General features: G+C 40.6%; 3 protein-coding genes across 3 annotated transcripts; 2 read left to right on the forward strand and 1 right to left on the reverse strand.

The window, feature by feature from the left end:
* Positions 1–694: 694 nt before the first annotated feature.
* LOC116173709 (phosphatidylinositol N-acetylglucosaminyltransferase subunit C) lies at positions 695–1,653 on the forward strand. The gene has a single exon (XM_031491367.1). It carries the CDS (start codon positions 754–756, stop codon positions 1,582–1,584), a length of 831 nt encoding a protein of 276 aa, XP_031347227.1. The 5' UTR covers positions 695–753; the 3' UTR covers positions 1,585–1,653.
* On the reverse strand, positions 1,572–11,351 carry LOC116173704 (nuclear pore complex protein Nup205). The gene is made up of 5 exons (XM_031491357.1): positions 10,149–11,351; positions 9,948–10,102; positions 3,252–8,559; positions 3,077–3,201; positions 1,572–1,714 (listed from the first exon to the last, which is right to left on the reverse strand). The coding sequence occupies exons 1-5, from the start codon at positions 10,156–10,158 to the stop codon at positions 1,631–1,633; spliced, it is 5,682 nt and encodes a 1,893-aa protein (XP_031347217.1). The 5' UTR covers positions 10,159–11,351; the 3' UTR covers positions 1,572–1,630.
* Positions 11,352–12,587: 1,236 nt separating this feature from the next.
* On the forward strand, positions 12,588–14,194 carry LOC116175204 (alpha-L-fucosidase-like). Its single transcript, XM_031493340.1, has 5 exons — positions 12,588–12,799; positions 12,849–12,987; positions 13,032–13,504; positions 13,559–14,001; positions 14,052–14,194. The coding sequence occupies exons 1-5, from the start codon at positions 12,598–12,600 to the stop codon at positions 14,166–14,168; spliced, it is 1,374 nt and encodes a 457-aa protein (XP_031349200.1). The 5' UTR covers positions 12,588–12,597; the 3' UTR covers positions 14,169–14,194.
* Positions 14,195–14,642: the final 448 nt, after the last annotated feature.

Here is a 14,642-nt window from a genome sequence, read left to right on the forward strand (position 1 = left end):
ACCGTTTTCACCTCTGTAACCTGGAATATTCGACACAAGCGCGTTTTTAAAACGTATTGCAAAAGTTAGCAGAATAATGTTTTTGGTTCGAACTCTTCCAATTCAACATTTTTTAAAGCTTCTTATGAAATCTTCCGGTCTCTAAAATTGGCACACTTCTACGAAAATATCGAAGTATTGCCGTTGTCTAAACTCTCAGGTATATCAGATTCTTCCCATTGTCCGAACTCTTCCGATTGTCTATGTATCTAAGAACTAGCTCTCGAGATTCTTTAGTTTTTCTACATTCGTTAGGTCAGAGTATTAAGCTTTGACCGTAAACCACTGTAGATACTAAAAGGTATTCAGATCTTTTCAGATTCTTTCAATTTCTCTGATTCTAATGCGATTCTGAATTCTTCATATATTTTTTAGATATCTTAGTTTTTTTGTATCTTTGCAATTCTCCGATTTCTCTAAATTCTGCAGATACTTCACGTTCAATTCTTGCAATACATGAAAGATTCTTAAGGTTCTGTTTATTTTACGATTCTTCAAAATCGTTGATTGTGGACTATTCACGGACCTTAAACAAAATTTTAATAGACTTTGTTATTCGGAAAATATTGAGTTTTTACCAATCGAAAGAAAAATTCACCCTGTATACTGGGTACTGTGTCTACTGTACACCTAGTTTGCTTACGCTATTTGAGCCACAAAAAACCAAGAAAAAATTTGTTAGGTTAGGATTTTCGAAATTTTGAAAATTCTGCAATGAAGAAAAGACCATGGAGAAAAAACTTATACGAAAATCAAGAATATCCCGACAATTACACAGACGAATCATTTTTAAAAGACCTTCGAGTGAACGTGCATTTCCAACCCATCTCCCTGAAAGATAGCACTCTCGGCGCTACTCTTATAGTGCACGAATTATGTACTGTAATCGTGTTTGTTATCATTTACGTTTACTTGTACAACCACTGGAGTGAACCGAACTATATTTTTTCGTGGACTTGTGGTGCTACGCTGTTCTGTTTCGTTGCTTATCGTACTTTTTATGGCTCGATACGTACATTCGGGTACGACTTACAAACTGTGCTGCTGTTTTTAGTGTTCGGACAGCTGTTTTCTCCCATACTGTACACTCTAACAGACACGATTAGTACAGACACTATTTACACAATGTCATTCTTAATGATGATCGTTCACCTGATTTTTTTCGACTATGGACTTTCAGTGGCAGTTGTATCTAATAGTTTATCATTAAGCGCTGTAATATTTGCATCCCTGTGCCTGTCATCGCGCCTAGCCACCCCTTACGAAGCCTTCATACTAATGACAGTCTCAATAAAATGCTTCGTATTATTCCCACTGCTTCGAAATAAGATTAAAACATCGTTCCTCTTCACATTAATTTTTGTGATCCTTGTCGCGTACTTCCTCACGACAGTATCAATCTTAATGACCTACATTTTCATTAGCACCATAATTTTTATTAACGTAGTCTGCCCCCTTATTTTTATACGATTTCAAAAGTACAAGGATAACATCTACGGGCCTTGGGATGAGGCTATCGTTCAAAGCATCGATATGACTGAATAGATTTTATTGCAGTACAAACGGTTGTAAAAAACACGAAAAATAAAGATCATTTAACTGGTACAAACTGTATTAAGCGTTTTATTTTCCTTAGTAAAATTTCCACGAAATGTATGTTGACCTCTGAGCGGCCCTGAAATTTGCTGTAGTTAGCTTACTAATCAAGTGGGCCAGCCCTAATTGATGTATTATTTCTGTCACGCCGAAGTGGGAATGGGCATGATTAATTGGGTTGTAAGGGCTTTTTTATACATGGTAATGGTTCGTATACTGCCGTCATAAAGATGAACGCAGTATCTTTAAAAATTTCATTTACCATATACCACCAAATGGTTTAGGGTACGTTTATTTAGATGTGTAAAACAGATCCACGTGAACAAAAGATGTTAGACTATGGGTCAAGCGAAGGCACGGGGAAGGGGGAGTCTACCTATATAGGTTTAAGAAGAGAGCATCCGATACATGTAAAGACTGCGGGCAGAGGGACAACAAGGGAATCGGCCCGCTGGAGACTTGGTCTAGTGAACTGGGAAATACTGGACCCCAAAATATAGTGCAAATGATGCTGGAGAGCCCCAACAGGTGGTTTACAATAAGTCGGTTTATTTATGAGTGATAAGATTTACGCCAAGGAACATTTCCAAGTCGCAGAAGCGCTCTTCGAGTAGAAAGGGGTTAAATAAACTAACATTGTGACAAATAAAGAAGTTTTTCTTTTGGATCGCCAAATGTAATCGTTCAAGTTCCCCAAAGTTGAGTGGCCTCATTGGATTGCGCATTGGGCGACAAATAAAATTTTGTGTACAACAATAGGCCGGGAATTTAGAGACAATTAATCGGTTCATTTATCCGCAACAAAACCTGCTGAATAAATTGGGCAAAATTAATATCGACAAAGCGGACCATTGCATTCCTGCGCATAATCACGATCTCGAGTATTACTTTCACGAAATTGGAGACGATTTGCTTATCAACATTTTTGTTTTCTATTCATCACGGAGTCCCATCAAAGCGATGTTTCCACATTTCTAAAGAAAGCGGTAGAAAGCAGATAGGGTCAATTGTAACCACTTCAATAATAAAGTTATTCTAAATTTGTCGAATTGTATAAAGTAGTGGTCGGTTATTTTTAAGAATTTTTATTCATTAGGAATTTTTTTTAAGTACTTTTAATATTCCTAAAGGAATCGATCTATGAGGATTATTTGCACAGAACAGATTTGGTATTGCATATACTGATGAGAATCTAATCCAAGTAAGGGACTTTGCTTGATTTCATTAAATGAATTAACAGATTACCTTAAAAAAGGTACTAACCGAATCCGATTGAAAGGTTGCATCTTAGTCAACTCTCTCATTTCGCCGTTCAGGCGACATAGCGCGATTTTCTTTATGACGGCAGTATAATCGATTATTCCAGAGAATAAAAATTGAATATGCCTTACTAACCGGATTCATATCCATCCCCATGGTTCACATTTATTTATGTACTTACCTCGGTCGTTTCTATTAATTGCCTACTAAAACTATCATTGAAGACGGATACTAATCCACGTTTCAAATTACTTAAATCATCAGTCGAAACCTTCCAAGTCGCTTCTGATGCAGATGCTAAAGTTACTACAACACAGAAAAATATTAAAGCAGCCGCCCTAATGTTAACCACTTACCATTTAAATTAAGACTTCCGCTCAAATCGGGAAGTTCGCCATGTCGCATTTTGGGAATCGCACGCAGCATATAATAATCCAAGTGCAACCATAAGATATACAACAAATTATCGATCAGAAATGCGCAATAATCGAACTCTTGCCTCTTCTTCTTGAGCTTATCCGCGATAATATCGGCGGCGTTCTCCCTTACCGCTTCGATGTTCTGTATTTCCGTGAGGTTCATAAACTTCTTCAGCTCGACGGTGGTCATCGTCGGAATATCGTTGCTCTTGCGTATCAGAAATTTTAACGTCACGTTCTCCTCGTGCCAATAATTCACGATGGTCACCAGATGCTGCACGACCACTCCTAGCGTCGTTCTGTCGGATGTCGTCTTCGAGGTTAACCCGATAAAGATGTCGCCCAAGGACGGGTGGAAGACGGTTACGTTTGCGCTGTCGGTGTCGCCGTTGGTGATGTTGCGCACGTACGTCATTATATTCGCTAGGATTTGAAAGACGAGTATTAAGCGCGGAGATGTTTGGAAGGTGATTGCGTTGGAGAGTAACAAATCGCGTATGACATCTTGCGTGAGCAGAAACCTCGGTAACAGTGCGAGCATCAGCTTTTGTATTCGGTACAGGCGCGAGCGGTTGTCTTGTACTCCTTCAGTCGTCTTATAGATGTACGACAAGTCAGACTTGGCGGTTCGCGCGATGATCGACGTAAGCGCCGACAGCTCCTCTAAGAAGTTTTGCGTTAATAGCGGACTGCCGGATCTCAGCACGAATTCGACCACGTCCAGATGACTAAGAAGAAAGTAGATAATCTGGGAGACCGCCGATCGGTTTTCCGAACTGACACTAGTAATAATTGTGTTGCACAAGTGGAGGGTTGGCGTGAAGATTTGCACGTAACGAGTTTCGATCGACGGTAAAAAGTTTTCCAAGCCATCCGGAGGGAGCTGCGATTGTTTGAGAATTTCCGGATGAGCTTGGAATACGTTCATGTTGCTCAGGCAGGACAGCATGCGCTCTTCCAATAGAAGCTCTGCACCAATTTTGGTACTGGCGTACTGAGACAGTAGCGACATCTTTGATATGAAAACGAACTGAGGGCGTAAGCTGGGCGGTTCCGGTTCTAGCATCAATTTGAGCTCCTTGTCGCTATTCAGTACACTTTCGATGATGTGCTTCAGATATCCTCGTTGGGTCATGTACATCAACCAGTTGATATCCCCGCTCATGCTTATGAGAAGGCTCAATGTCGACATTGCAAGCATCCTCACGACATCTCGCCCACTGACGCAGTCATTGCAAATGAGCTCGATGAGCTTGTCGCCGAACCCCGTGAAAACTTGGGCGGGAATGAGCAAAGTATGCCGATCGTCCATTGCTTCCGTTTTCGAGCTGTCGAGTCGACTTACATAGAAGCTCCCGTCGATTTGGGAATGCTTAGCCGGCTCACTGAAGTGTACGAACCGGAAGAACGTCGTCAGGGACGCGTAGAGATTAATCTTCAAATTTTGAAATGTGCTTTCGGTGCTAATCAACCACTCGATCAGGTAGGTCAGCACCAATTTTAGACTTTCCTGGTGGACATTGGCTTTGATAAACGTCTCCTCTTCTTTGTCCTTCTGCCTTTCGTGGCACTGGTACAGCTTCTCCAGAAGAACCAGGACAACGCTGGACAAGTGGTAGGCGATTTCAGGAAGTAAGCTGATGCGAGCGGTCTTCTTACATATAGCAACGAGCACGGTGAGACAGAGAGCTTGTTGCTCGTCCATTGACAAGATCTGGTAGGGTACATAAATCGCGATTACTTCAACGACCTGCCGCCAGGCGTCGATGAATTTGAAGATGGCATCCTTCGAGTTGCGATTGTTGTTGATGCTCAAAGCGTGTAAGAGAACCTTCTGGACTTCTTGCATGAGCGCCTGCTTGTGCCCAACAGCAGTTTGTGCGTGTAACGACCCAATTTCGTCAATTAGAGTGTGATGGAGCTTCTTGATGTCGATCATCTTCGGTTTCGTGTCAGTCTCGCAACTTTTGATCACGTTCTCCAACGAGGCATACTCAAAATGATCCCATTTAGGTGTCTCGATCTCGGTTACTTCCAAGTCAAACTTATTGAAGAGTGTTACTAGCAGTTTGTCAAAGCTCGCCACCGAGAATGCGCTTTGTGGACTACTTCGTACGAATTCTGGGGTTTTCACCAGCATATTGCATAGCTGCTTCACGTAGAATACTTGCGTGCCATCGCAGGAGACTTTCAACTCGATTGCCAGCGTTTTTAGTAGCCAAGACAATTGATTGAGTTGCTTGGTGCCCTCATTCGCCTTCAGCACGCAAAAGGTTAGGTGATCTTCGAAGAATTTTTGATCCCCGCGAAGATATCGCAAAATCGGTAGTGAGGTCTTGTAATTCGCGCACAATAAGTACAGTATGTGGTAGGTCGTTTCCAGTAGCGAGGGTGGCATTGTTTGTAGATCTTTCGAGACTGCACTTTTCAAAATGGTGAAGATCGAGTGTAGACACGTGCGCGGAAAGTCCAAGACGCCTGGTTTTTGGAAGATTGTCAACGACAAGTCGTGCGTAAAGTCGAACCCTAATAAGAAGTGGGTCAAATTGGGCGCCCCGTAAGATAAGCACTGCCTTAGCAGCCTAAATATTTGCTCTTTAATCGAGGATAAGATCTCCACTTCGTCTTTGTTGATCACTGCATCTAAGCACTCGACAAATCCGCTTCGTATGAGTCTACTCTCCTTTTCATTGGCCAACAGAATATTTAAATATTGCGCGTGCAAAGATGGCGAAGCGGTAATTTGCATGAGAATTTTAGCGGCGACCAACGCATGCTGGGGTAGTAAATATTGAAGGCCCATGTACTTTGAAATGTTTAGACAATGGTCGGGTTGTCCGGTGCGCGGATTCGGGATGAGCAAGAGCTTGTTGAGAGGTATCAGAAGGACATCGGTCGCGAGCTTCGAGAATGTTCGCTGCAACACAAGCGCGCGTTCTAAGATGTTCAGACAACACACGGCACAATCCTCGACGTAGCTTTGCCCGGGGAATCTGGCACACTGCAAAAACATTTTCAAGCACTCTTCGATGATCAGCAGCACCACATTCAAGAATTCCGATTTTGAATTCAGCGACAGCATCAGGTGATATCCGGGAGGCGAGTTGAACTCTTTGGTTTTTGAAAAATCGACGGCCTGCGGTTGATACTCGACCAAAAATTTGTTGAGCAGCTTCAGGCACGCTGAGGTTATCATCCACTTCTCCTCTGCGTTTTTATACGATCGAGCGTTAAATTTTAAGAATACCGAGTTCACTATAAATGTTAGGTATGGGTCGAATCCGGGCTTGCGAGGCCCCGCCCCCAAGGTACGTGGAATGCCAGAATCTGTCAATACGTCAAGCAACTTCAAAACGGCGTTAGTGAGCGGGTACTCTTCCATTCGTGACTCAATTTCATCTAATTCGGTTTGAAGACCACGTGGTTGGTAACTGGATGTGGTCGGAATTGTTACCAACAGCTGTGAGACCTCCAGGTTGTGCCACGTCTGCGCGGCCGTTTCTGGTGACTTTGATAAGGCCGCGAGCGTTAGTAGCAAATCAGCTTTAATTGTGATCGGAATCGCACACCCCACCAGCCCTAAGAGAATAGTTAAAGGTGTCCAGCCTGGGTGCTCGCATAATGCTAGTCGTGAGAAATCATCGTAATCGGCGATTGTACGAATCAAATGAAGCACGGCGTGCAGCCCTTTGATTTCCTGAGGAGTAATGCCTTTGTGATGCACGGCACGTCGATACATTGTGTCGGTCGTTGGTCCAATCTCGTGCCTCAAGTTATTGTAGTACTGATTGAAAGACATAAAGAAGTGGTCCCAGGAGACGGTAGCACCTCGACTCCCACTCGATTGTTTTAACAAATTAAAACAGTGCCTGGCCGACTGTTGATAACCCGCTAAGCTACTCAGCATGTCCAGATACGGCACAAAGAGCGACGAGGGAATCGACTCCCCCGCCATCTGGACAAAACGATTCAAGGAAATGGAACGCGGTGACGCGCGGTATACTTGCGCATCGTCTCCAGTCCAGAAGTCTAACGAATAATGCAAATTCAGTGGGTCCTTACTGTAGAACTTCGCAATTATATCCATGAAATTTTCAAAGTATCTGGCCAGGTGGCCGGGCGGCTCCAGACCTTCCTGAATGTAGGCCTGCATCACGCGCGCCACCTCATCGGATTTGTGACGCAACTCTATCACTTTCGGATACATCCGCACAATGAAGTCGGTTAACAGGCAATGAAACCGCCTCATCAAAATTTCGTCAGTATACAGCGTAACGCTGTTCAAAAACTTATTCTTCATGAACTCGAAGATTTTCATATCAATGGCGGCCTGTAGCAGCGCCGACTCCTTATCGGTGGCGAACTGCGAATCAGTGCTGTCTCGATAAAAACGTAGGCACGCAGTCGTTACGGCCAACCCGAATATACCCATCGACTGCAGGCCTTCGCTGACCCACTTTGGCTTCGAAGGCGACAGCTCCCCGCACAGCATCGGCATGTACTCCTTATCGGACATAATCGGAAGCGTTTGCACAACCTGCCCGCCATCATCCCGTAGGTACAAGACACTCACATCCATAACCGACAGCAGCGCCATCACCAGGTAAAAAGTCACATTATCAATATTACCCGTAGCATCTTCGTCCACCTTCAACTGTCGCATGTAGTTAATCAAACTGAGCGTAGGCTCACGAGGCAACCCGGACTGAGCGACCCACAGAAAAACGGTCTCGGCCAAACAGCAACGTATATCGTTAAATAAGTCGATAACCTGCTTGCGATGTCGCGGTCCTCCTAACGCGACGTTCTCTTGTAGCTTCTCAATTTCTTTGGTAAGATTCAAAGTGTGCAGCAGCTCAAATATGCGACTGAAAAGTCCGTTCTCCAGCAGTTCGTTTGTAAAGCTCGTGATGTAGTCGGACAATTCCGAGTCGATGTTAAAACTCCACGCGACTCCCTTGCGCGCTTGAACCAGCAATCGCAAGGAGGAAGCCACGCATTTGCGGCCGTCGTAGTATAATAAGACGGCGACTAGGCCTCTCGGTAAGCCGTAGTAGTAGGGCATTTGAGTGTGGGCGGTGCATAGCAGGTCTAGCGCGACGTACTCGTTTAGATCGTACATGTCGGAGAGAATTATTGCTTCTTGGTATAAGTCTTTGGAGAGCACCTGGTGGCCCAGTTCTTTGAGGACGATCCCGTTCTCGGCTCCTTTTTTGAGTTCCTCTCGACTCTTTGCGCTTTTGGGCTAAGAAAACAATGTTAGTATTATGCTGAATGTATAAAATTCAGCGTATCAATATTTTTGTAAATTGCAATTGCAATATACAGGGTGATTTATATCGAAGTTGCATTTTTTAAATAGAACCTCCTGTATATTATTGCATATTTCGATTTCTTTTTAGTTTGACTTTATGTACACATGATACATAAAATGAGTCGTTTAGCCGCAATTCGTCATTTTTTCAAAAAAGTGGATGTCCAATAAAAATTATAAAACTTAGAAGGCCGTGACTCTCCAGTGTTACTACTCCTGAAATGTACTAACATACCTTTTTTTTGTATTAAAAGAAACCACTTTAATCAGTCAATTTTCAAAATTTCAATCAAAGGTAAGTTGATTTTTCTTAAAGGGAACTACCAAGTTTTTTTTATTGGATCAAATGTAAGATTTCATTACCTTTCGAAAAAGATGAACTAGTAGGTATTTTTAAATAATCTTATTTTACTTTACGGCACTTGTTTACTGTCTGGCATTCTTTGGTTTATTATTAAGGCCTACTCCTGTTTATAAACATGTAATTAATTAGTGTAACTATTTTTGTGAAAAATATTGAACCTAAAAAATACGAGGTTTTCGCGGACACCCATTATAAAAATTGAAGAGCATACAAAAGACTATCGAATAGAGAAATAAAATTGTGGTAGTTCCATTTGAAAAAAAATAGTTGCGTAGCTTAGATGAGTTTGCATTAGTAGCTCTAACTTTGGCTGCAAGGGTCCTGGGTTCGAATCCCAGGGAAAACATGGCTGTTTGTGATTGTATAGTGAGCTGAGTAGGGAAGAGTAGCTAATTAGTCCACTTAAAAATAAAGACAATAAAATAAAATGAAAATAGTTATAGCACTTTGAAATTTATTATTTTTTTTGTGAACACCCTGTATCACTAAATTTAACTTTCCCATTACCAAAGGGTTGCCTTTTATTCAGATTCACACTATTGATCAAATGTACTTCTTAACTTTAAAATCAAGGTCGCTACGATTGATCAAAGTGGGGGTCGCTTACTCATAGAGAATTATTCGGAAAAAATTAATAAATAGGTAACATTGACAAAAAACCAAATAGTAAATAGGTTTCCATGCGAGGTTAAAAATATACAGGGTGTTCCATTTAAAAAATCCGCTGTTTTGACACCGTAAAAATGGGACACCCTGTACATTCAGGCGTTCAGATATTTTAAATTCCAAGACAAACCCCTTCAAATCGAAAGTAGGCTACAGCCCTTAACTACACACCCCAAAGGCATGGAGGAGCACATACTACACTTATACGTGTTTAAATGGTACCGTCTCCATTGATGTATACAATTATGCCACTCAACAAGATTTGCACATTAAACAAACGTAAACTTACTGGATTTTGTAGAAGTGCAAAGAAGGCTTGCTTGTGCTTCCGGAGCAAATTTTCGAACACCGCCTGCTTAACATTAGGCCCATCCTCACATAAATAATGGTTAAGCGTTAGGTATAAGTTCTTATAGGGCGTCCACAAATCTTCCGTTTTGGAATCTAAAATAGTTTCTTATTATGGAACAGGCGAAGAAATTTGCGTTACCTTCGTTCATTTTTGTAATAATTTAACACAAACTCGCATGAATAATATAACCTGGGCGGCCCTATGGAGCTAAATTTAAGGTTAGAAAACGTTACAAATACAAACCGTGAAAAATTGGTGAACGCGGCCGTAATATTCGGATGCGTTCAATAATCTTGTATAATTAATTAGTGAAGCTGGCCATAGAGGGCGTACAGTCCAAACTGAAGTTACAGTGCGGTCATGTTTTTTGTAATTTATTATTGACCTGATTGGTTTAACCAAAGTAGTAGATTTTGCTACGGTTACAATAATGTCACAATGTGCCCAGCAAGATAAATTCATCACCCTGGTTTCCAAGTTAATTTCTACCAATCCCGAGTATTTGGCCAACACATGGCGGATATCCCTACTAATAGATAATAACACCACCGAAAGCAGAAAAGTAGACATAATAATTGAAGGCGTTTGAGCTTTCTCCCATGCTTTAAGACACAAAAGATGACAGGTACAGGTACCTAAGTGCTGCCTGATCTTATCTTATGGGTAAACATCCAGTCGCCCGTAGCCTGATTGAAAGAGCATTTAAAAGGAGCCACCTGATGCCCAATCTAACGATTGTAATTTATTTGACGTGTGAGGGGGCAAAGTTAAAATAACAATATACTATTACCTTTGCAATAATAATCTTTCCCTTCCACTTTCATATTTTCGAGGCATTATATACGTTAAATACGTATATTTATTTTTCTGAAAATAAAGTAACGATTCAGTTTTGATTTCTTTTGTTACGAAGATGAGAAGGTATTGGACATAGAGTACAGACAGACGTGGGAGCCTTTGGATACTTGTCCATACCCTCCCCAAAATAAAGTCAAACAAAAAAGACACACTGTACATTTCGCGTTTGTAACATTCTATCTTTGATTATAATGCTTATATACATTCGCAAAACTTCCTAAAAATGCACTAACAAAAAATAACAAGTCAGGGTTCGAAATAAAGCTGTTAATTTCGTGACAAAAATATAGATTTAAACATGCAAATATAAATAATTGGGTACTTACTTCGCAATACCTAACTGAACTAACGCTCTCGGCGTTTAAAGCAACATCGTTGTGTGTGTATCACGTGCTAACCGAGATACAACGAACAATAGTAGGAGAAACAGACCTGCGCAAACCCTCCCGCCGTCCAAACCTTCAATTTTTTTATAATCAGTTTGCTCGTTAATGGGTTTGTAACATTTTGGATATGATTTATTAAGCTTTTCGCTTATTTTAGAAAGATAAAGGTAATTGTTAGAGAATAACGTGGCAATTTAATCAATAAGAAAAAATTGTTTTATTTCATAGGATGTGTTGATTTAGATAATGAAATTTTAAGAAGACGTGGCTTTGCTCTGCCGCTTAATAACACGCAGGATTGAACTATATGAATCTCTTCCCGTCTCTCTAATGTGCCCGTCCCGTTATACAGTTAACAATGATGACCATTAATTTAAGGCATAAGTATAACTCGGTATAAAAATCGAATTTACTTGATTTTAAATAGGATTGAAAAATTTGAATAGAATGAGGATTCTGAGGTATCCTAAGATTGAAAAGAAATTTGAAACATTTCAAGAATTTGAAAAAGTCAAAGTACTGCAACGTAGTGGAAATTTGAAGAATTCGAAAGAAAAATCCGAAGAGAACGTAAGATTTGCAAGAAAATTGGACAATGCACGAAACTGATCGGAAGAATCTGAAGACAAAGAACCGGAATCATTCGAATAAACCGAAGAATTTGAATCCTCAAGGAGCTAAATAAACTAAAAACGGAAAAACCCAGAGTCAAAACAATAACAAAAGGGACACTTACTTCACAATCGGTTAATTCATATCTCGAAGATCGTTGACCTTCTATTAGATCGTCGCGCTCGCATATATACTCTATTTCTTCTCAGAGCATTCCAACTTGCAATCACTCGGGGTTGCTTTTTTACGACTACTACTGCGGTTTTTCCGGCTTTCGGTAGAACTATCTGATTTTAAAGATAAAAATACATAACAATGTCAGTAGGCACCTACTCCACAGCATAGGAAGGTCTGGGAGCAGTATGAATATTACTTTTGGGTATGAAGCCCCCTGATGGCTGTGCCGGGAATGAATTGTGTCAGAGGGTGTATAAATTGTCAAGGGTTGCTGGTAGGAAGCCTTGAGTATCATAGGCATTATTTTATAAGGACCTCAAAATATGTGTTGCGACACTCACTTTCGCAATGACAGATAAAGGTGGCCTCAATAAAACAATGTTTGGTAAAGTTATACACTTGCCATCAGGATTTAGCTTATTTTGATACACAGATATGCAATTAGAATAGCTATCTATTTACCTACTATACCTACTTACAGATAAACCACCTAATGCACATATAAACAATACAGTAGGTAGTTGATTTTTAAATGTGTCAAGCATTAAACTATTATGTTTCGAAGATTATCATTGTTGTTAGCGTTTTTGGTAGTGGCATTAACAAGTGCTGTTAAATATCGGGCAACATGGGAGAGCATAGATTCGCGCCCATTACCAAAGTGGTACGATGAAGCTAAATTTGGCATTTTCATACACTGGGGTGTATATTCCGTCCCTTCCTTTGGCACGGAATGGTTTTGGTCAAACCTTAACTGTAATAATAACCCAATTAGCGTAAATTCTACCTGTAGGTAACATTTCAGCTGGTGCTTCCCAGTATGTACAATTTATGAAAAATAACTACCCTCCAGGTCATACGTACCAAGAGTTTGCGCACGATTTCAAAACGGAGTTTTTTCAACCCAAAGAATGGGCTAAGCTGTTCCAAAAATCAGGAGCGAGGTATAGTAAATTGGTCCATCCTAAAACATCAAATTCTGTTACAGATATGTTGTTCTCACAAGCAAACATCACGAAGGGTACACCATGTGGCCTTCCACCTATTCGTTTAGTTGGAACTCCAAAGATGTAGGACCCCACCGCGATCTTGTAGGCGAACTTGCCAACGCTATAAGAAATACCACAGATTTAAGATTTGGACTGTACCATTCGCTTTACGAATGGTTTAATCCGATGTTTCTAAGCGATAAAGCTAGCAACTTCGAGTCTGATGAATTTGTGCAGAAAAAAGTGCTGCCAGAGCTGCACGAAATTGTCAACAAGTATCGTCCGGAGATAGTTTGGTCTGATGGCGAATGGGAAGCAAATGACACCTACTGGAAATCCAAAGAATTTTTGGCATGGTTGTACAATGAAAGTCCAGTTAAGGACACGGTCGTGACGAATGATCGGTGGGGCAGTGGGCCGGTTATTTGTCAGCATGGGGGTTTTTACACTTGTGCTGACCGCTACAATCCTGGTTTGTTGGGTGATGTATTAAATTGACCAGCAATGCTAATCCAAATGATTGTAGGAGTTTTACAAGCACATAAATGGGAGAATGCCATGACCATCGATGCCCACTCGTGGGGTTATCGACGAAATGCAAACATAGGCGATTATCTCACTACACACCAGCTTATTGCTACGTTGACAAAGACGGTCAGTTGCGGAGGCAATTTACTCATGAATGTTGGGCCAACCAGTGAAGGTACGATATCACCAATTTTCCAAGAAAGACTTTTAGATATGGGTAAATGGTTAAACATTAACGGCGAAGCTATCTACAATACCCAACCGTGGATACACCAAAATGAGACCTTAACAAATGTATGGTACACGTCAAACACAAATAGCGTATACGCAATTGTACTCAACTGGCCCAAAGATAATTTGCTACGTTTGGAAAAAATTACCAAATTGTTCGAAAATGAACATGTATCAGCTTATATTTTAGGACAAAACGAAAACGTGGAGGTAAACAGGCCGCCAATGCGAAAGCTAAAAATAAAAACTATTTTCTTCAGATGAATCTTTTAAATAACGCGCTGCAAGTAACATTCCCGGATAAATCAACAGTCCAGAGCGAATGGGCGTGGGTTATTAAATTTAAAACCTCATCAAGCGCAAATAATCTGTTGTAAGTTAAGTATCTACTCATTTTATATTGAGTCAATGGTGTAGAGGTCTTCAGAGAATAAGTAATTGTTATTTATGTGTAATATAAACTTTGTTAAACATTGTTAACCACATTTTGAACTATAACAATATAAGCATTCATCGTTGAAAATGAAAAATTTCTTTGTGAAATCATTTGTTTTAATTGTATTTTTGACATTCGGTATAAGTTCATATATATCGTGTTTCAGTAATGTCTGGCATTCTTTTTTTGTTGTTGTTGTGATTGGAATTAATAAAACAATTGAGCACTATTAAGTAAATATTATTAAGTATGTTCCTTAACCTACGGATCACGTTCGTGTACAGTACAATTATCACTTGATGCGACACTGACGTTGTCTTTTCGCAGCTTGAACGAAACGCATAACTTTGTACCCATATACAAAAAAAAACTCGTGAAAGCATAAACATTTCCAATGTTAACAATTGTTCACCTT

The sequence above is a fragment of the Photinus pyralis genome, unplaced genomic scaffold (genome assembly GCF_008802855.1).
Source record: "Photinus pyralis isolate 1611_PpyrPB1 unplaced genomic scaffold, Ppyr1.3 Ppyr1.4_LG6, whole genome shotgun sequence".
Lineage (NCBI taxonomy): Eukaryota > Metazoa > Arthropoda > Insecta > Coleoptera > Lampyridae > Photinus > Photinus pyralis.